This window comes from Podarcis muralis, chromosome 14 (assembly GCF_964188315.1).
Source record: "Podarcis muralis chromosome 14, rPodMur119.hap1.1, whole genome shotgun sequence".
Classification (NCBI taxonomy): Eukaryota; Metazoa; Chordata; class Lepidosauria; order Squamata; family Lacertidae; genus Podarcis; species Podarcis muralis.
The window spans coordinates 27,228,268-27,250,780 of NC_135668.1; the positions used below are offsets into that span (position 1 = coordinate 27,228,268).

The following is a 22,513-nucleotide window of genomic DNA, read 5'->3' on the forward strand; positions in this document are numbered from 1 at the left end:
ATCAGATATGGCACTTAAGGTCTAGTGGCCATTATAATTTCTCCCAATGGCTCCAAAGCATTTTGCTGAGGGGCATTATGGGAGAAGTAAATCTTGTCTCCATCCACCCAACACAGCAGTGTTGCCAGGTAAGCCCATTCTGTTCTACCAAGAGAGGAGGGGGCCTCCCAAGGTCTCTTTGCCTGGGGCACCTCAGTCCTGGAGCTGACCCTGCTCTGTTAGATCCCACCTCCCCATCACAGAACTACAGCTTCCAGTGCTCCTCATGGAGAAGGAATGATGACCAAATCAGTTTAAGTCTAGCATTAATCATCATGTGAAGTTATTGCAGGAAGAATTTTCAAGCTTTCAAACATTTTCTGATGAATTCCTCAGACTCAGAAAAATGAAAGAACAACAACAAAATAAAATAAAAGAACAAGCTGTACTTGAAAATTATACTTGTTGACAAACTTATCCTTACCTTTTCAGCTGAAGCTCCAGTTAGTACAAATGTAGAAAACACTGGGAGGGGATACTTGCTATTAGACGGCCAACATTCAATTGTTGCCCCCATTGGGAGGCAAAAAAGAGGTACTGATTCTGGTAAGGGAAATGAATCGTAGTCGTCTTCTGGATATCGGCATATTAGACCTGGAGAAACAATTTTTTATATTACTGATAGACCTGAACTCCACTGAGCATACTAGAAAAACCATTCCTTATGTAACACACCGAACTATTAAGAAGCATGCTAAGAGTTTATTTTCCCAACTTCTATGCTTCCCTGCACAACAAATGCAATCCTTTGCATGCCTACTCACAAACAAGTCTGAATTAAACACGTTTTACTTCCAGCTAAGGGCACAATCCTACACACATTTACTTGGGAATAAGACCATTTAATTCTATGGTATTTACTTCCAAGTCACATGAGATCCAGTTTAACCATACTCCTGAAAAATTATTAAGGCCAACACCACAAAATTAAAGAAAAACTACACGTATCAGTCTAATAAGGAATTAAGCTCTCAATTGAACATTAGCACCATATTGAGCATTCCAAAAATATACAAAAAATTATTAAAAACCCTTCATCTTTTAAATCAAGCAACACAGCAGAAATTTAAATTGCCCCAATTAGAGCAAATAAGGAAAATTCAAAGCTCAAGATTGTCAAACTGCCATCTATCAAGATTCAAAGCTCAAGATTCAAAGCTCTTATATTGTCAAACTGCCATCTATCCACTGTTGATATCTTTCAATACAAAATTTTGCTTGAGGTAATTTCAATATACCTCATTTATTTCTGACCTTGTTGACAAATTAAGGAATATCGTCCTTAGCCATCATCAAATGATTCAGTGAGAATGTAAAATAAACACTTTATTCAGGAAAGCTTTGGGCTCTGGAGTGCAATCCAGTTTTTAATGATGTTGCTTGATTTGTATTTGGATTTTTTTGTGTGTCTTTTAGGACTACAGCTTCACTGTTTCTTGTTTTGACATGTATAATTTCTGCATCATCACCATCCCTTCTAATACCAAACTTGGGTGGTCCAATGCCTATCCATTTGAAAGGAAAACAGGGCTGCTAAATAAATAATTAAATAAATAAATGAAGATAATAGCTTCTTCATGCTCCCAGGAATTTTAGTTTATAAAAGAAAAATACTTTAAAAACAGCAACAAACAGCTGGATGGGGGCCAACACACAGTGGCTTCCAAGACTTATAAAATATAGAGGATAGTTGAGACACAGAAGGTTGCAAGTCTGTTAAGTGGGTGGGGAGGGAAAGGAATATAAATAGAGAGAATTTGCCAAATAGCTTATAGCATGGGTAGGCAAACTAAGGCCCAGGGGCCAGATCCGGCCCAACTGCCTTCTAAATCTGGCCCGCGGACGGTCCAGGAATCAGCATATTTTTACATGAGTAGAATGTGTCCTTTTATTTAAAATGCACCTCTGGGTTATTTGTGGGGCCTGCCTGGTGTTTTTACACGAGTAGCATGTGTGCTTTTATTTAAAATGCATCTCTGGGTTATTTGTGGGGCATAGGAATTTGTTCATTTCCCCCCCCAAAATATAGTCCGCCCCCCCACAAGGTCTGAGGGACAGTGGACCGGCCCCCTGCTGAAAAAGTTTACTGACCCCTGGCTTATAGTATCCTTGGCTTGGAGTGAAGGGGGTGAGGTGGCAGGTGTGTATCACAAGGTTACAAGGAGGCAGGAAAGAACGGAAACATTTTCTTTTGGTATATTAGCATTAATACTCTCATGTTTAGGGCTGGCTAGCAGTCCCAATACTATGTCCTTTAGCACTACATAACACAATAGGAGAAGCAGGGTTGACCCAATAAGTTTTGCTGCCTGAGGCAAGAAACACAACGATGCCCTTTCCCCCATTCTATATACCAACCAGGCCAGCAGCTGAATATTACTTCAAGCACAAAGCATCCTCCACCACATCTGAGGCTAGCAGGCTAGCTTAGGGAGTATGGGGCTGGCTGTGGGGTGTCCAAAGCTCAATCCTCCAACATGTTGCCACATTCCCTGCCCCTACCAACACCTGCCACCTGAGGTGGCTGTCGAATTCTGCCCTATGAACAAACACAAACCCCTGTGTTGCAGCTACACTATCCAGTGATCACTGATCCACTAGCATGATTCCCCACTAGTATGAATATTTCATTATTCGCTGATGAAGACTTTATTCTGAAACAGTTGAACTATTCTTGATATACTGTCCTTTTGAGACTTCAGAGAGATGTCTTCCTTTGAGACTTTTGTGAAATGGCTTCCTTTGAGAGACGGCTTGGCGTTCCTCGCTATTCATTGATTTGTTTGATTCTTTATTTGACTCTGATGCATATAACAACTTGTAGTTACTTGTATATTTTGTGAGATGTGTTGTATGATATATACATCATTTTGAAGTGGCTTATTCGTATATTTTGAACTCTATCCTATGGCAGGGCCAGCCACGAGGAGACATTTTCAAATGGGAAGAAATTAAAAGGTGTCCTTTCTCCCTTTCTGCTCCTGAATCCTTCCTGCTAGCTTTCTGCAAGCCCTGAAGGGATCATTGAGGATCCTTTTCCAGAATGCCAAAAGTCCTGAATAGGAACACTCCTTTTAGGGTTGAGGACTGTTGCAAGTCCCCACTTGCTCCTACTAATACTGAACTCGGGTTCCTACAAGTTTGGCAGCAACACAGGGCCTCTCAGAAAGAAATCTGGAGCCTCTGCATACTAGGTGGACTCTGCAGACATGCAGAAGAATATGAGTTGGTAAGTTAACAAAAAAGAAAATTAAAAACAAAAACAAAACAAAAACATGGTCTGAGAAGGACTTGTGCCATGGGAAACACACTGACAACCCCTGTTCTATCTGCTGAACCACATCGGTCCTATTACAGACAGCATTGCCACTTGAACTGGTTTCACAGCTCCTCCAGTCAATCCAATCCAATTTCCCAGCAATGAAATAAAAATAACTCAACATTTCATTCTGCTTATTCAATAGAAGGCATACTGGATAAAAGCCTCCTAAGCAATGCTGCGTTCATTTTAACTGAGCTTGCCCAGGCAAGCTCCAGAGAGGATGAGCCTCTGTACTTGGCAGATATACCTGTGTGCTTCCAAAATATCCCAATTAAAGTGACTCAGGGTTGTGCATTCCCCCTCATTTTGTTTTACAAAAGCATAGCAACGAAAGACCACCCATTATGCCGTATCAAAAACCATTACTGGACCTCCCAATAATTCCAAAAGTGGTTTGCTACGCAGAGAAGTGGGGGAAGAGAAAGCTTTTCATGAAAAGTAACCGCAAGTCAAATTCCCCAACAAGGGAAGAAGAATGTGGGCAGCATGGAATACGAAGGCCTGCGTATAGCTCACCACTTCATTTTGGCCTTGAAAATTGGACCTCCCTCTTCTGCCTTTTACTTCTGTTCCCCTTCCCTTCTCTTTGTTTGCATCTCATCTGTTTAGTTTGTAAGCTTGATGACAGGTCCTGTGTCTCATTTTTTTTTAAATGTCATTAACATGAGCTACTTTAGAAGTCAAGAATGGTCCAGAAAATGGAATAAAAATATAATAAATAAGCAATCTCCGAAGTCCCTCCAGGCCCACAGAACCAAGTCTTTATCCTGTTTGTCATAAACGAGAATGTGTACACACCACACATTTAAAGCATGTCTTCTCCCTCACACTCCACAAAACACACACCCTAAATCCTAGGAACTGTAGTTTGTTAAGGGTGATGGAAATTGTAGGTCTGTTTCAGGTAAACTACAATTCCCAGGATTCTGGGGTGTGTGGGTGTGTTTTAAATGCATAGTGTGTAGGCTGCCTGCCTCTCAAAGTGACATAACATTCTTGGTCTTCTTGATATTACAGAATTTTCCCACGTCAGTGCAAATCCAGTCTAAGCTTACATAAAAGAATTAATCCATAAATAGAATTGGTCTACTATATGCAGCCAATAAGCATTACTGTATTATAAATAAATAAAACCTACAGATGACTTACCAGCTTTGTATGATATGGTGTTTGTTTTTGCCACAGACTTCTTATAGCACAAGTATACTGCTGAGCCCCACTGCAAGAGAAGTGCAGAACAGGGTGAATTAGTTGACTAGGCAATGTCGAAAGACAAGAGTACAATGCCACAAGTGGGAAGGATAAACAAGCCTGATCAGACAACTTGTAAAAGGTCAAATTATACTCCTTTAAAATCAATTCAATGATTGTAATGAATAATGGAAGCACTCTTGTGTGTCAGATTAAAGAACCCGACTTAAGGCAAAAAAACCACAAACTATTTTCCTGGGCAAGCCCTTTCACTTGATTCATGCTGATGTTTAAGTATTCTATAACCATGCTTGAGTCTCTTAACCTGTAATTTTTCACTCTATGACTCATTTTTAGCACAAATCTCATACAATTTCATAATTTTTGAACAGTACCAACTTCTCTCTGCTGCTGGCAATGTGTCACGGTAAACAGAAATTTATAGTATTCTGATAAATTTCGTCACCATTGGTAAACCCAAAGGAAGACAAGAATAAAAAAGAGGGGGCTACCAACAAATGTCTGCAGCCCATAAACACTTTTGGAATGTAAAATGAGTACTTTCATGCACTACATAAGCCACAATGGGTACTACAAATAAAATACACTTGATTTTGTAGCTTGCTCAGGTTTTGTATATGTTTTGGAGTAGCTCAGACAGCATTCATACCAGAGAAATGAGAAGCAAATATTCATTCCCACTGATTTCAGTAGCATTTTAATAACTTCAGTTTATAAAAAACCTTGTGCAGCTCCTACTTATTGCAAAACAAATGATTATGTGCCATAAGTGAAAATCATGAAAGATGTAAAAGCCCTATTCCAGAGGCTTGCTCAGAAAACAGCATACATTCCTACTTCAAATAGCCATGAATTCTGGAATGTGTTTTAACTGAGTCCATAATTTGAAGCATTTTAAGAACTGTCTTCTAAGCTACCCTGTGTATATCATAGTTCCTCCTACCCCTCCAACACACACGAGTCTCTGCCTTTTCTTTTATCCTAGAATGTGGCATAACGACAATTTATCATTGAAAAATAGCACTATGGCCCACTGAGATAAATAAAAAAATTCAGTTTAAATACACATGAGAAGGGCTTGCAAAAAAAATAAATAAAAGGGGCTTTAAAAAAATCAAATCACTTGGCAATGATTTGATCACACAAAAGCAAAAATGATGGAAAATAGCAGTGCATTAACCACAGGCTTTCATGCCACAGTGCACCTGAATCATACTGTTTCTATTGAACAAATGCTATCACCAGAAATCCATTCAATTTAACTTGCATTTAAAATATTCTACTGAAAACCAAGTAATGGTATCTTATATACTTTTTGTGCAATTGACTATTCATATGGAAGGCCTGCAAGAAGTGCTTTCCCAGTGTTCTGTGTAACTAACAGGCATCAGAAGATGGTGGAGTAGACTGGATTCATTAACATTGTGACAGCAAAGAGGACTTGAGGGAACTTTTATAGAGCATGCCAACAATTATTACTTTGATAATGAGTAGCAGGAAGACTTAAAGAAAGAGAACTCTTCAATCATGTTGATGCGACAAAAATAATGTATTCAATATATTATTCAACAACAACTGAGCCTCCATATTCATAGGCAGCCTATGTCTCATTATCAGATGCTGGGAGTAAAGAAGAGGGGGAAACTATTTTGCAATTTTGTGTCTCCCTACTGAGCTTCCAGAAGTATATGGTTGGCGGAGGTGAATTAACTAGGGACTCAGCTACACAGCTGCAAAAAAAAAAAAAAACTTTAAATGTGTTGTAAAGTGCAATATACAAATGTGACACTAGAAGGCGACAGTGAGCTATGCAAAATTCAATGTATTTTTCAAAACCTTTTTTTAAAAAGCATTTTCACAGCGTTTTTTACATGTGTGTAGATTCCACCTAGGTGTATCTTAGTCTATCCAGCAAAGCAATTCTTACTTTTTTTAAGTACTTGCCTTAGGACTGCACAGATAACTTCATAAAAAGCCGCTTGCAGCATTTAATTTATACCATTGTCCATAGGGCAAAAAGCAGATAACACTGCAACACAGCAGAGAACCCTTCAAGGGATTATGGATTGCTCATGAGAAGTTGACATTGTTGAGACATGAAGAAGAAACTGGCACAGATCCTTTGGAATCTTACAGGAGAGTGGGATTAATTAGAAATATATATGTCTACTCCAACCTGGGTTTTTTTTAATGCCAACTGGTAACTGAATGTTATGCTTTGTAAACCACTTAAAAGCCTATTTTGTCCTTAAGAGGTATATAAATTAAACAATAACAACCACTATATTGTAAGCATTATAAATCCATTAAAGAGTATTTTCTACAAATCCAGAAGTCCACCTTACCATACTGCTGTTCAGATTCTTGTCAACCTTGCAGAATGTGTGTGGTGGGGTTTCTCCCTTACTTGGTATAATTATGCATATGTCTGTGACAGCCAAGGTATTCTGAGTCATGTTCTCCAAGGCTCTTCGGAATGTGATGTATACTTTTTGCGATGAAGCACCTCCGCTGATATTTGCAGGGCGGCCATGCGGAGTGGCTTGGATGATTTCACAACCCTGTTTTAGTCTCTCTTTCCCATCATATAAAACCCTAGACAGAAGACATACCCAAAAACACAAGGACAGGTTTTTAGAAACAACAGGTAAGGAGTATTGCGGGGAGTGGGAAGGAATCCTGCTAGGCTCTCTCTGCCCATAATAGACCACAGTCAACTATGCTCCATTCATGAAGCAGCAATGGTTGGGTTGCATGAATGACATGCTCAGCACAGGTGCAACTGCAGAACCAATCCAAGGCTTCTGACACTGTGTCTGCACTGAACCAGCAATGCGCCAAGCTCCTGCTGCCTTGCTCTTTCACTTCCCCATCTCGGTAAGTGGCAGTGACACATGGCACTGGGAAGGAAGGTCAGCAACACAGTCCCACCTGCACCCCACCTCAGAGCAGACCCCACTCCAGTTTCTCCCCTGAATTGCCAGCTCCGTAATTCTACGATTCAATGATTCTATATCCATCAGGTTCTCCCCCAAACAAAACCTAACGGACCAATGTTTTTTAAATAAAAAGTTAGCAGCTCTATTCCTTAGTAGTGCAACTTGAATATATATATATTTAAAGCAACGTTAATAAAATTTACTCACCCCAAGTCAGTAAGCGGGGGCTTGTTTCTCCCTCTCCTGTAGCACAGATATATTTGTGGTCCCACAAGGCTGCCATTGTTGAGATCTGCTGACAGTCCTGATGGAGTAACATCTATGCATTTGTATCCATGAGGCACTTCCTCCCCCAGAGATTTAATTATCACTGCCACATCTGTGATTGGCTCTTTTGGCTTTGCAAGCTTGTGACAAGCATCGTTGAAGTGGATTTCCTCCTCTAGTGGTTTTGAAATATCAGTCAATCCTGCCACAACAAAGTAGTCAGCAACACGAGCCCCTCTGTCTTCCATCTTCCATCACAGAACGATCTGGCTAGCAAGGGATGAAAGAAATGTGGGATATGGTAAAACTGAAAGGTCTCTGAAAACCACCAACTTTTAAGAGTACACTGAAAAGCATTACATTTTTCTCAGATGCTGTTGCCAAGTTTTGTTCTACGTAAAACAGACTTTTCTCTCTCCTTTATAATGAAATAAGCACATGGCTTACATACCCAAGTTCCAGTTTCAATAACGTTGGCACAAATGTGCTAGCTTATGAACAGCTTGTTGAGTTTAATGTGCCTGCACAGATGTGAGGCCCACAAGCTCACACACTTGCCACTGTAATGAGTTATCTTTGTAATAAACTGCATTACTTATCAAAATAAAGGAACAGAATATTTTCCAGCACCAACATCTTCGGGAGCACACCTTCTGTATATTAAATGTTAATTCAAATGAAAACCTATCCTCAACTATCACAAGTGTCTTGGGCCAATGAAACGAAACACTCCTAAAGCTACAGGGCATTATATAAGCATCTGCTCTTAACAGCTTAAATGATGCAACAGAGCTTAGTCACTTGCCTAGTGTCCCCCCCTTTTTTTTTTTAGAGCAGTGGGTAAAAGCAGAGCGAACAACACAAACGTCTTCCTCTTGGAAATATCAGAGTGTATAATGGACAAACACAAAGCATTCTTTAAATGGTAAACAGGCTGTTCTGAAGAACCAAGGGAGAAAGAACTGGGTTAGACTACGAATTACCAGTGCGTGAAGACAGCTTGGAGACAGACTGGAGCTGGAAACAGGCAGTAGATTTTTCAGAGCTGAAAGTAGCGCGAGAAAGGCACTATCACTCATGGTGCACACCCTTATCTCACCATCTGATCTGATTAAACAGTTTGCCAGGCTTTTGTGGTACCTCAAAACCCTGCAGCACTGTGTGAACAGTGACTAAAATAGAACAAGAAAATGCGTGTATACAGGATAGGCTATGATGGCTCTATCATGGCAGCCTTGATGTTTTATTTATACTATTGACATATATTGCGTAACAGTCACTCATCATTTTATCCACTTTGTACTCTAATGGCCTAATAGCTGTTATCCCAGCCATTCAGTGATAGCATTGTTGTTGTCTGATTGATTTTATTCTGCATTTACTGATAGTTATTACATTGCAGAAGACCTCTTTTTTTTTTTAACCTGTTGGCAAGCATACTTGAATCAATAAATTATTCAAGCACCAGTATAAGCTTCTTTTCCCCCTGCTCACTCAGATTCATTCTGTAAAAGGTAAAGGTAAAGGTACCCCTGCCCATACGGGCCAGTCTTGCCAGACTCTGGGGTTGTGCGCCCATCTCACTCAAGAGGCCGGGGGCCAGCGCTGTCCGGAGACACTTCCGGGTCACGTGGCCAGCGTGACAAGCTGCATCTGGCGAGCCAGAGCCGCACACGGAAACGCCGTTTACCTTCCCGCTAGAAAGCGGTCCCTATTTATCTACTTGCACCCGGGGGTGCTTTCGAACTGCTAGGTTGGCAGGCGCTGGGACCGAGCAACGGGAGCGCAACCCGCCGCGGGGATTCGAACCGCCGACCTTTCGATCGGCAAGTCCTAGGCACTGAGGCTTTTACCCACAGCGCCACCCACGTCCCAATTCATTCTGTGGGTGCATGCAAAACCCAAGGGTGAAGTTTTTGAAAGCCAACAATAGAAGACAGACGGCCTGACACAAACCCTTAAAAAAGACACTCATCACGTTATCAGTTGAGCAATGTCGAAGTCTCTCAGATATCCATCCTGCCTCATCACAGGAAACTTCCTTCCCTTTTTGGACTTCCGAAACGTCACTAACCACAAAGAGCAGCAACTCATTTTGGCTTATTGTAGCATTTAGATCAGGGTTATCTATTGTCTATTATCCTTCTAGTTCAAACCCAGCTGAGAACATGTGTTCTACCATGTAATAATCTAAGAAATCCTAAAGGTTAAAACAGGAAACCACATGCTACTAATAATATGGTCAATTTACCAACAGACAGCTTTTGTTACTTTGATACAGATTCTGTGCAAGCATAAAATAATTGCAGAATTTGTTACTGATAGCAGAATTCAGCAGCAGTTTATATCCAGGCACTGGATATAAACGTATTGACATTATGGCTCTTATTTTTCCTTTGGCTAACAGATTTATCTTAAGAGATCCCTAGCCATGGCACAGAACTACGATTCACAAGGTCCCCTTGGGAGACTGAATGACTTTTTAAAAAATCTGTAGTACAGTATAGATGTACTGAAAGGGAAAGCCAACATAGATTCATGGCACACTTTATGGCCACTAAAGGAAAGATCATGTGGATACACAAGAGGAGATACTTTCTGTCAACATAAGAGCAAATGCCACATCTATCAGTGTCAATATTATATTGATTAGGTGGAGATAGATAACAGAATACTTGGGCTCTGGACAAAACAACACAGAGAGACTGGCCTGAAACAGGGCAGATGCGCTTGTACAAAATCTTCCTGCATCTGCTCAGGGATATATTTTTCCTGTTTCCACAGACACACACAAACCCTTAATGCGGGTGTTAGCTTATGTATAAAAAGGGTCAAGAGATTTGTTTTTAATTGAAATAAATCAATACAATTTCAAATGCTTTCCCTCGAAATTTAATTACTCCTCTGAAAAGTAGTCTCCCCCTCCCACTCACCATTTTAAGCAGATGCATGGAGGTTGCCCAGTTGTATAAAGCCAACCAGACACTCTGGCAGAACAGAGAAAAGAAAACAGAGATGACTCATCCCCAAGCTGAAAAGTGCAGTCCTCTCCATCCAATCTCTATAAAACAAGCTAATCCTCCTTCTAAATTTTTAATTCTCAAAGATGAGGCAGGCTAGGATATTAGTGAATTGCAGGTTTTGAAAACAGAATTTGATGAGGTCTCCCACTTAAGCTAGTTTCTTACTGACTAAACTTGCAATTATTATAGAGTCCATTTCCGAAAAATTATAGTTTTACCTAATCTTAGCACTTTTACACTTTTAAAGATAAAAATAAATGTTTTTCTTTCCTCTCCTGTGGAATGTCAAAACATCCTACAAGTCCCATTTCCAGCTACAAGACTCAATGTTCCAAAAACTACTTAAGATTGGGTCATTTCAGCCTGCTATGTCATATGATTGTTGCTCAAGAACCTCTGATTTCATTTCTGGAAAACTGAAGCAATATGTTTAAATCAAACACTACACCAATGCCCTCTTTTCATAGAATCATGGAATGGTAGAGTTGGAGTCGCATTTAGCTGTGCGGACGAACCCTTATTTGCAGATAGGTCCTGTTGAATTTAGGGAGCAAGCCTAAGCTCCCAGACAGGGGGCCCAAATCACAGGACTTCCAAGTTGGAATGGGCCCAAAAGGTAATTTAGCCCAACCCCCTGCAATGCAGGAATCACAGCTTAAATAATCCATGAGTTGGCCATCCAACCTCTGCTTAAAAACCTCCAATGAAGGAGAGTGCACCACCTCCCAAAGTAGTCCATTCCACTGTTGAACAGCTCTGATGGCAACATCAGAAAGTTCTTCCAGTCAGAATGTTCTTGTAATCTGAATCCACTGGTTTGGGTCCTACCGTCTGATGGGCTGTTGGATGTTGCAAACCTGCCCTTCTGCCAGTGAAGAGGCAGGTTTGATGCCAGAGGGCTTGTTATGGTGGCAGCAAAGTCTGCCACTGTTATTCCACCATCATCAGTGCTCAGATGGCAGCATGGTTTGAAAGGGAGTATGTCATGAACTCTGAGAAGGCCTTGGGGTCTTCAGAAAGAATAGCATTCCAACCATATAGTTATTCCCCCCCCCTCCCATAAAAACCAATGGGATAAACATTTTTAAGAAAGTAAAACTCTTTTAAAAAGGGGAGGACAGAAGGAATAAAGCTGTTTCCCAGCTTCCATCCAGGCTGCCACAAGCCTAGCAGAACTGAGCGAGTGGTGTTTGCCTCCGTCACTGACACTCCCCCCCCCCCCCATTCACCCCAAGGACCTTCATAAAATTGTTCTGCCTGTGGGACTCAGAGCAGTTTTACACCATACATTTAAAGCACATCTGATGCACATTTAAAACACATGTTGTTGTTGTTTAGTCATTTAGTCGTGTCCGACTCTTCGTGACCCCATAGACCAGAGCACTAAAAAACAACATAACTTACCTCAAAGAGTTAGGGGAACTGCAGTTTGTTAAGGTTGCTGGGAACTATGGCTCTGTAAGGGAAACAACAGCTCCAAATAATCTTTTGAGGAAGTTATGTGTTTTAAATGTGCACTGGATGTGCATTAAATGTACCGTGTGGATCAAACTTGTCAGCAAGCATGCATAGGACCCAGCTAGTCCTAGTTCAGGATATTTAGATTTTATAAAGTGCAAGAGCCCAGTCTATCAATTTGGGGGGTGGGGGGGGGAACCAGCAAAACAAATGATTGTGCACAGAAGTGGGACAGGGCAGTCAATCTTCGTTGCCCTTAGTTTTACTTTGACACAAAGATTTTTTGCTCTATTTCCTATAAATAAATCTGACTTGATAAGAAATTACAGAGATCCCAAGGAAACCTCTCATTATATAGGGCTCCAGTCTGCAACTAGCTTTGCCAGAAGGTGACTTATTGACAGTACCATGTAAAAGCCTCAACTGATTCCCCACATTTATAAAACCTTGCAACCACAACCACTGTTCTTTCCATAACACACACACACACACACACACACACACACACACACACACCCTCTGCTGGCTTTGAGTTTGTAACTGGGGGCCTAAAATGCCTCCTAAGGGAGCTAGATTTGACTCAAGAGCTGCCAGTTGCTGACACCTACTTTAGAGGGATGATGGAAATAATTCCTATGATTAATGATTATATTTAGCACTACAGTTCTGAATCTTCATGCAAATTAAAAATATAAAGTTATAAATGAGTTATCTGCCCAATACTGAAATCAATTTTCCACCTCTCACTTGGAATCTTGTCCTTTCAGTATTTGCCAGAGGCTGCAATTCTAACCCCCCTTACCCATGATTGAATTCAATAGGACTTACTTCTGAGTAGACAGGACTGCAGTTAGGTAGTAAGCACTAGGATTGTGCAGATTAGTTCTGCATTTAATCATCTAGAAAGTGAAATATTTAAGTGCAGACTGACAGAGAGTGTAGGGGAAACGTGAAACTTACTAAAAAGCAAATTGCGCTTTCTTCAAATGTTCAGTTTGAGTAGCCACATACAAAAACTCACTTTCCAACTTACACATCAACATGCATCTTGGTTGAGAGTGGGTCAGATACACATTTGTGCATTCTTTAAATAGAACATGAGATTAGCAGAGGCCCAAGGCCACCAACATAATTAACAAGCTGTTAAGTGTTATTAGTATCTAGCCTGCTGACTTTTCTAGTTATTAGAGACAGGACAGCAACAAAAAGTCTCAGCCTCCAGAGCATAAACTGTTGCTATGTTAGTTGAGGTACACTAATCCATCCATTTTTAAGGTCACCTGCTGTATGTAACCAAGAGAAATGCATAACAAAAAAACAAAACACACAAGAGGGTGAGCCAAGATGGACCTGCCATGAAGCAAGGAGAGATCGGCATAAACTGGCACAACCTGAGTGCTGTTAGGGGCAGCAGAGTGAGAGGCAAATGGATCTGTTGCACAGAGCACTATTACAAGAAGCTGCCTTATACAGAGTAGGGCCACTGATCTGTCTAGTTTAGTATTGTCTACACTGACTGGCAGCAGCTCTTCAGGGTTTCAGACAGGAATTTCTCCCAGCCCTACCTGGAGATGCCTGGGCTTGAAGCTGGGACCTTTGGCATGGGTCTATGTGCCAGATGCTCTACCACGGAGCTACAGCCCTTCCCCTACCACACGGATGTCCAACCGGTCAACCGCGATTGACAGGTCGATCCCTGGATGTTCGCTGTTGATCGCTGTCGCTCACAGGACCCCTCCCGATTGTCGGTAGTGAAAAGCAATGCAGTGAAAGTCCCTGCCCCCCCATTGCTGTGTTCCTCCGTTGCGTCAAATGGGTGTTCTTTAATTGTATTTTGTTGTTATGAAACTAAAATAGACGTTACTGCTGTGACTACCCCCTAAAAAAAGCTCAACAACTTTGTCTTCCACATTCCTTAAAAAAAAAGAAAAAAAAAAAGTCCAGCAACTTTGGCTTGGCCCCCCTAAAGAAAGGTCAACAACCTTGGCTTCCCACCCTCCTTTCATGGGTAGATCACTTCCAGAATTTTTTTACTGGGAGTAGCTCGCAGTCTCTTGTGAGTTGGACGTGCCAGACCTACCAAATCTTTCTATAGCTCCTGCTCATTTCAATTAGGTGCAAGAGAATTTCGAGGTAGATTGTGATACTTGCTACTTAGCAGAAAGTTGGGCGACATTTGAATTGCCCATCTACATCATCATGCTGTGTTGGGCTAACCCAGAATGGACATCACCAATTCATCCTGGATGGAAGTTTATGTACTGTTTGATATCAACTGAATGTTTTCTGGACACAAACCTGAATTTATTCCTTCATTCAGAGGGGTCAGGCCAGCTCTCTGCCATGTTTGTAACATGGCAGGGTCATTAGAATCTTGCCCAAAATCAGTGTCTGCAGAAGATTTATAGCTGTAGGCAAGTCACTGCCTTGCTTCATCTTCAAGTCAGTTCAAGGCACCAAAAGCCTTAAAAAAGAGGCTTGCTAGACAGAGACAGACAGATGGGTAGATATGAAAACTTTAGCATAAATATATGGTAATAGAACCCCAAGGTTCTGTTTCTACCACTACAGAGGTCTATTACTATTGTCATGCAAGAAAACATTATTAGTCATCCATAATTGGTGAAATGTATTAAACACCAGAAACACCTAACCATTACTGGCAACAGTCTAATTTTTTTTTAATCAAAAGAGTTCCCTCTCATATCAAGTACTCTGCTATTATAAAGCAAAGTTATCATTTCAATTAGAAACAGGAAAGGTGGCGGGACAAAATTACCTAACCACTTTTTCCTAAAGAAAACAAATCCCATGTGTCTAAATAAAGATGGGGGCATAATGCCCCCTCCAAAGAATCCAACTCAGAAAATAATGGACGCACAAACTACCCAACACCCAGAGTGAAGAGTAATTCGAATGTGTGACTATGATGTGGTGCAGAAAAAATTGCAGTGCTTTTCTTCCCCCATAGAAAATGTTGCATTTCATAAATTCATTAAAAACATTTAATGGATGCCAACTGCAAATTAATATTAGGAAGGTTTGAAAGTTTTTAGTTTTGTTTACTAAATGCAAATAAAATAAACATGCTAAATTAAACCATTCTCTAGGGCAACAGAAAACTTCCTCATATAAATTACCCTAACTTGCAAATGAAAACTTTCCAGAAAGTTTTTCCAATTCAAAAGTTTCCAAAAGTTCCACATCGCTGGTGCATGATGAAAGTTAGTTATAAAGACTACCTAACATTTTAGCAGGTGGCCACCTGGAAACACTAGAATTGCTGCAATGCTTTGTAAAATTTACCCCAGCATTTCCTTTGCCATACCCCAATTCCTTCACTAATATGTATTCAACAGTGATTTTTCGATAAGTACACAAATGAAGCTTACTTGCTAACCTGGTTCCCCAAACATTCCAATCAACTATAAAACCACCTTTTCTAACACCCCAGTATTTTCCCTCTTTCCCCCCTCTCAAAGATCAGCCTGGCTTCTACCATTAACCTGCCTTCCAATGTACCAGTGTCATCTTTGTCAAATAGCACCCATCTCTTCCTCTTCACATACACACACACACTAATAGTAGTCAGCCCCACATACATCCTCATCATCATTATAATTTAATTCAGTTATGAATCACTTCCTATGAAGCATCTCAAAGCAATTTCACAACACAACACAAACACCTGCATTTATAAAACAACTGAATATTTAAAAACGATTTCAAGCCAAAATATGCTTCTATATACAGTGGTACCTCGGGTTAAGTACTTAATTCGTTCCGGAGGTCCGTTCTTAACCTGAAACTGTTCTTAACCTGTAGCACCACTTTAGCTAATGGGGCCTCCTCCTCCTGCTGCGCCGCTGGAGCACAATTTCTGTTCTCATCCTGAAGCAAAGTTCTTAACCTGAGGTACTATTTCTGGGTTAGCAGAGTCTGTAACCTGAAGCGTATGTAACCTGAAGCGTATGTAACCCGAGGTACCACTATAATAGCATGTATCTATATACATTTCCCCAAATTAAACAAGAATAAAATAAACTTATCTCTGCTGAAGAAGAGCTCTGTTTACCTTTAAAGTTCAGGGGCTTTCCATGGAAATTGATTAGTCCCATAAAGGTAGTATCTTAATGGCCCTATGGATTTTGTAGTAATGGACCAAGCTATAAATAAAGGAGCCTCAAGCTTGGGCTATTTGCACATTCACAACAACCCTCACAAGTTAAACCTAGAAATCATTCCCAGTAGCAATATCCCACATGTCAAGGTATCATTTCTACAGAAGAAATCCAAAAGAAGAGGAAATACCCAGTCCAAACCTCTGTTTTTTCTTTATCTCCTTTGAGTCAAGCTGCTTTCACAGTGGAGTAATAACTGCTGGCCTGCCTTTCAGGGCTGTTGTTATGGGGTGGTGCAGGAAATCTGAACCTGAATTTGAATTACGGTAGGTCCCTGATTGCCTGACCCCTTTCCTCCCTTTTTACTGAGGTGTGTTTGGTCTTTGAGCGCAGTACTTACTTAAGTTTAAATGGCCATAGCTCTGCCGTATAGCCTATGCTTTGAATGAAGCAGGTCCCAGTTTCAATCCGAGCATCTCCTGAGAAAGATGCCTGCCTGAAGCTTGGAGAGCTGCTGCCAGTCAGTGTTGACAATTCTAAGTTAGCTGAACCAATGGTCTGACTTGCAGTGAGTCAGTTTACTGTGTTCATTTTGCATTTCTCCATAGGAGTGAATGTCAGCTACTCGCTCATATGGGAAAACGCAAAGACATGCTCTTGAGAGACCCCGTTGTGCTAGGAAACTAAACTATCACCTTTGCTCTTGATGAGCCCAGCCATGGGGTCAAACCAACCCCATCTGCCTCATCACATCTTAGCATCAGCCGCTTGGTCACACTAGAGCGTGACTGTGGGGGGGGGGGGAGGGAACTGCTCTGACATCTGTTACATGCAACTGAATGTTCAAATTCTGGTGTACTTCGGCATTCACAAGCAGACGCTTCCCAAGTCCCCCAAACTCAAGAGACAGGCTGGTGAACATTGGCGGGTCAGCTCACCACGGGGCAGAGAGCATCAGAATATACCGAGGTCCAAAAAAAACCCCAAAACCACAGAGGAAAACATACATTTCATACATTCCTGAGGCACAGTCGACATTCACACGTGACAACATTCCCCGAATTTTGAACATAAATAAATAAGACTAGCCAGAAACAACTGAATGGATTATCCCTTTCTTTTAAATACGTCATAGATGGGGGGGGATTGCACACATGACACCCCCCTTCTTTTAAAATACTTCAGCTTCATTCCTAAACAGATTAAAACCACCGATGACACCGGGTTGTCCCCAGCCACGTCGTGCTCGGGAAGAGACCCACGGGAACTAATGGGCCTGAGCCCATTCATTCCAAAAGGTCTACTCCGAGTAGGGCTGCTAACCCATTTCTTTCCTTTCTTTTGAATATTATATACTCCAGCATCTGGCATCCCCCGCCGTCATGTCTCACACGCGCCAGTTGCATCATTTCGTCGTCCGTCCGTCCCCCCATCCTAAAACCACACACGCCAGAGAGATGCCCCGAAATTGCGTATTATTCTCTCTCTCCCCCCCCCCCCCGCCTCGCCATCGCCAACCCGCTGCCCCAAACATCCCAGTGGAAGAGCAGCAACGGCCGCCTTCTTCCCTCGGCTCCGTTATTTGGTGGTGGGGGGTGAGAGAGAGGTGCGCATCCATAACAGAAGCAGCGCCCCCGAAAGACAGAGGCAGCCCGCCATCTCTCGCCCCAGCGACCTCACCTCAGGCGGGGGCGCTGCTCCCCAGCGGCAGCATGAATGGAGGGGAGACACAGAGAGAGGGGGGTCCCCTCGAGGTCCCGAAGCGCTTTTCCCTCGCCGACGCGCGGCCGATCACGAAGACAGCATCGCCTCTTGTGGCATCCTCCTTCCCCTCGCGCGCGGCAGCAACAGCGCCGCCTCCTCCCTCGCCGTGTGGGCGCCTCAGGCGGGATTCCCTCCCCGCCTCCCCTCAGCCGCCGCCATCTTGGCTCTCTGGCGGGGGACGGACGGAAGAGGAGGAGGAGGAGGAGGGAGGCCGGGGGGCGCGCGCGGGGAAGGGAGCCAAGCGGGGGTCCCTCGACGGCCTGGTGGCCAGCTCTCAGGACTACAGTACCTCAAGGGTTGTTGTTTTTAGCGGGATTTCCAGTGTGGGATGAGGGGGTGGGTGTGTTGTTTTAGTTTATTTATGTTCCTTTTATTTCACAAGGTTTATACAGTATAGTATACCTCTTGGCTGTGTAGAAAGGCAGCGCCCAAGTGGGGTCTCTTGTCCGTCCAGCACCCCTGACTTCTGAGGGGGTCCCAAGTGGGGTCTCTTGTCCGTCCAGCACCCCTGACTTCTGAGGGGGGTCCCAAGTGGGTTGGGGTCTCTTGGCCCAGGGCTTTGCTGCTGAGGGAAGGATGGGCCAACTCTACAGTTCTGTGATTCTTGGGGTTGGGATGGACATACCAATTTTATTGTTTTGTAAAATGTTTCTGCTGCTTGACTCACCCACATTACTGCCAGCTAGGGATGGGCGAATCTGTCCTCCTAGGTTTTCTTCAGTTCCTCATTTTTCAGAATTCTGTTTCCCGCATTTCTGTTTGCGATTTAAGGGGGGGCGGGGAGTCATAAAAAGTCATGAGTTTCGTGTGAATTTTTTGTAATACATGTTTGCAGTTTTGCCTTTTTCTAGAGCAGCTTCCCCTAATGCAAAGCATTTTTGTATTTTATTGTTGATAACAAACTCTTTTTTATGCACACTTTTGTCACATTGTATGCATTTTGTACATATTACTGAATAACTGCGTTGCAAAATTACTCTGAATTTTGCATATTTTGAGAGCTAGCTGTGTTTTCAGTTGGCGTATTGCTATTGAGAGTGCAGATTAGGTAGGTTTGCCTTTAAATGTGAACTGAATTAACTATCTCTCCCATTGCTACCACCAGCTCATAAACATAGTGTAGTGTACAGCGTACCTGACTTGAGGCAAGCTAATTCTGTTTTAATAGGGAGTGGGGAGAGATGCAATTGCCTTAAAATTCTATGTGATTAGGTTTAACATACTACTACTTTCCTCCATCCAAAATTTCATTTTTAACCCTTGCAGTTTTGATTTGTTTCTTTCAAGTATGGCATCTGTTTATCCTGCCTGGGAATAACAGAAACAGGTACTGAAACTGATAGGCAACAAAATAGTTCTCATTCCAAAAGACAAATCACCCTATCATTTCGTCCAGCTTACTTATGATGCAGTAATGTTTCTACATCTTAAATGTTATACAACAAAATGGAGCTTTTGGCATGGTATGTTCTTATTAAAAGTTAGGCAGCGAAGCCAGAAGCTTTTGATTTGTTCATTAGTAGGAAATTTAGCATTGATCCCTTTGTGCTTAGAAGAATGATGTCTGATAGGGATTGATTAAACTTAAGAAGCAGCATATTTAAATGCAACAATGATGGTGAGGCAGTGGTAGAACATTGTGTTTGCCTTTCTTTCCTTTGCTTTCAAAGCAGGTCTTGGAAAGGAATTTCTTACTCCAGGGACCCATGCTGTCTGTAAATTATAAAAGAGGAAACTGAATATCATGGATGGCGGTGGTGATGAATTCTCTGTAGAAAGCACTTACTAAAGCAACAAAAATTGCAATGAAGAAAAAAATAATCCTGGTCTCCCACCAAAATATTTTCATACAACAGACCAAAGAAACCAGTGGGAAAGTTGTTCTGATTTCAGAGGACAATGGATAAAGTTCAGAGCAAAGCTGTATGTTATAAACACACATTTTGATGCCGCATGGTTCTTTTATAATCTCTAAATAGCAGCAGCAGGAGAGCTCAACAAGAGTCAGGACAAGTGAGGGGAGAAGGAGATTTATGAAGCTCTGAGCTGTATGTCACACCTGCCCTCCCAAAACTGCTATTTGCATTATGAGAAGCTGTTGTTCACATGTCTTATCTTAGATCAGGGGTAGGGAACATCCAGCCTGTAGGTCAATCTTGGTCTGCCAGGGGGTCCAATTTGACATTCTAGGTAATTTTCCCCAAACCATGCCCACACACTCCCAGCTGACCACCTTCTTTAAATAGTTGGGCAGACAGGAGGGTAAAGGAGCTTGTAAAATGTACAGAGAATCATAAAGCAAAAGTGCTCTTTGAAGTAGCCTCCCTTCGCCAAAATTGCTTGAGCACTGCTTCAAAAAGCACTTCTGCAAAGCACTTAACACAGTCCCTGTTCACCCATCTGAGACTGTAGGATGGAAGCAGGAGGACTGTCCTCAAGCGCTTTGCAAATTTGCTCTTTGAAGCAGCTTCCCGCTCTTCCGTCAAACACCACTTGAGAAATATTTAAAGGGGAGAGATGGCTTAAAATAGATTTTGCAAAGCACTTTAAGCACTCTCCCCACTGCCTTTAACATAGTGATGTTATAAGTAGGAGGGGCTGCTTGAAATAACTTTTGCAAAGGGCTTTCAGATGCCGACACCCCCTGCTCCTGGGAGCTCATGTGGAAGTGTGGGGTTTGCCTTTGAAGCTGTTGCAGATTCCCAAGTGCTCAACAGCCAGCTGGCTGTTGGGCACTTGGAAACCCTATTTTATAAATTAAAAATAAAAAGTGGTTCAGTTCATTAATGAATTAGTTTCCCTATTTCACAGATAAGCATCCATTAAAAACCCCCAGATAAACTGAACCATGCAAACAGCTGTTCGTTTGCTAAGCCATTTGCACAGCAGATGCAGGTGCCACTGGGATTTTGGCATTCCAGGCAGTTGCCTAGTTTGCTTCTATAGTTAGACCAGCTCTGTGCATTGTTAAGTGTGTTCTCACTGTGCTGCTAATCTGCTTTTAGTTGTGGGCTTATGTAAACATGGAAATGTGCTCTAATGTGGAATAAGTGCTCAAAGTGTTTTTATTTAATATTTGGGGCAGTGATAAACCCTCTCTCTCACTTTAAAGGATTGGGAAGTCCAATCTCTGCATAAATGAGCACCTTATTTGAAGATGTCCAAACTCCTCAGCAATCCTTACTTTTGCAAATTATCAAGTGCATTTAAAGATGCAAAAAGTGAAAATGCCAAAAATGAGTAAATGAAATTGACAGATTAATCCATGCCTACTATCAGCCTTGTGGGCTAGCAAGTGAATAGCACAGACCAGCAAGTCCAGCATATCTTTGTATTTGAGAGTGGAGGTGCAATTAGAACTAGAACTCTCAATCGCTTTTCTCTAAGCAGTTACAACAGATCTTGTGTGCAGATGTAGAACTGTGACCCTAGTTTATGCATATAGCATGAGGGGAATTGGAATGAGGTGTCATCAATATACAGAAGATGCCCAGATGCAGGTGCTGAACTGAGGTCTGGTGGTGATAATAGGTTGCATGTAGGCCAGTAAATTGAAACTGAATCCAGACAACACTGACGTACTGTGACTTGATGGGTTCTTGGTCCAGGATTTGAAAGATCACCTTTGGGGTGCTCCTGAGGCCACATTTGTCACATTAAGCCCAGGTGGATTCAGTGGCTGGGAATATCTTCCCAGCTGTTGCTCCTTCACCGAATATAGTCTTTCCTGGACAGAGAGAGCTGGCCACAGTATTTAATATATATGTATTTCCTGTTCTGTGACTATCTAGGAAAGGGTTGGCTATAAACACTTGAAATAAATATTCAAATACTCTTGCAATGTGGTTTTTACCATCTCGAAAAGGGCAACAAGTGAATCAGTGTCTGCCTTACTGTTACCATTAACCGGTTTTATGTGATGCTTGTGTTTGGTCTCAATTACTAAAAGCATATTTTCCCTTGAATTATTCTAATATTCTCCAGTAATGGAGCACGCATTAAGATAATTCAGAACTTGAAATTCAGCTACAAATGCAGCACCAATGAGGCCACCCACATCACCAGCTGCTCTTGATTAATCCACTTTTCTTTCTACAAAGCCTCTAATGAATACTCTGTAGGACCAAGGCCCTTATTTATCTGGGGAAACCATCTGATTTCTTTTCACATCCATTAGTTGGGCGGAGGTATGGGGGAGAAACAAAAGAAATTAAAATCTTAGGCTACACACAAAATGAAACACGCAAGAGTTGTCCGGACTCAACCAAGAGTTCTGAAGCAGTAGAAGCTGATGTGGGTTAACTGTTTGCAGCTGTTCCCAGAGGGAGGGAAAGAGCTTTATGTTTGGGTAACCCCCCCCCCCAAGTT

General features: G+C 41.9%; 1 protein-coding gene across 3 annotated transcripts in view; it reads right to left on the reverse strand.

Annotated features, from left to right (window-relative positions):
* Positions 1–18,328, reverse strand: part of DENND4A (DENN domain containing 4A) — a 58,955-nt gene extending 40,627 nt beyond the window's left edge. Inside the window, exons 1-6 of one of the 3 annotated variants that reach the window (XM_028705581.2) lie at positions 18,062–18,328; positions 8,763–8,824; positions 7,720–8,049; positions 6,919–7,168; positions 4,511–4,580; positions 464–633 (exon numbers count right to left, since the gene is read on the reverse strand). In XM_028705581.2, coding sequence (XP_028561414.2) covers positions 464–633; positions 4,511–4,580; positions 6,919–7,168; positions 7,720–8,027 — 798 coding nt within the window. In that variant the 5' untranslated portion in view covers positions 8,028–8,049; positions 8,763–8,824; positions 18,062–18,328. The remainder of the gene's footprint in view (positions 1–463; positions 634–4,510; positions 4,581–6,918; positions 7,169–7,719; positions 8,050–8,762; positions 8,825–18,061) is intronic. The other 2 variants (XM_028705580.2, XM_028705579.2) reach the window with 2 other exon arrangements.
* Positions 18,329–22,513: the final 4,185 nt, after the last annotated feature.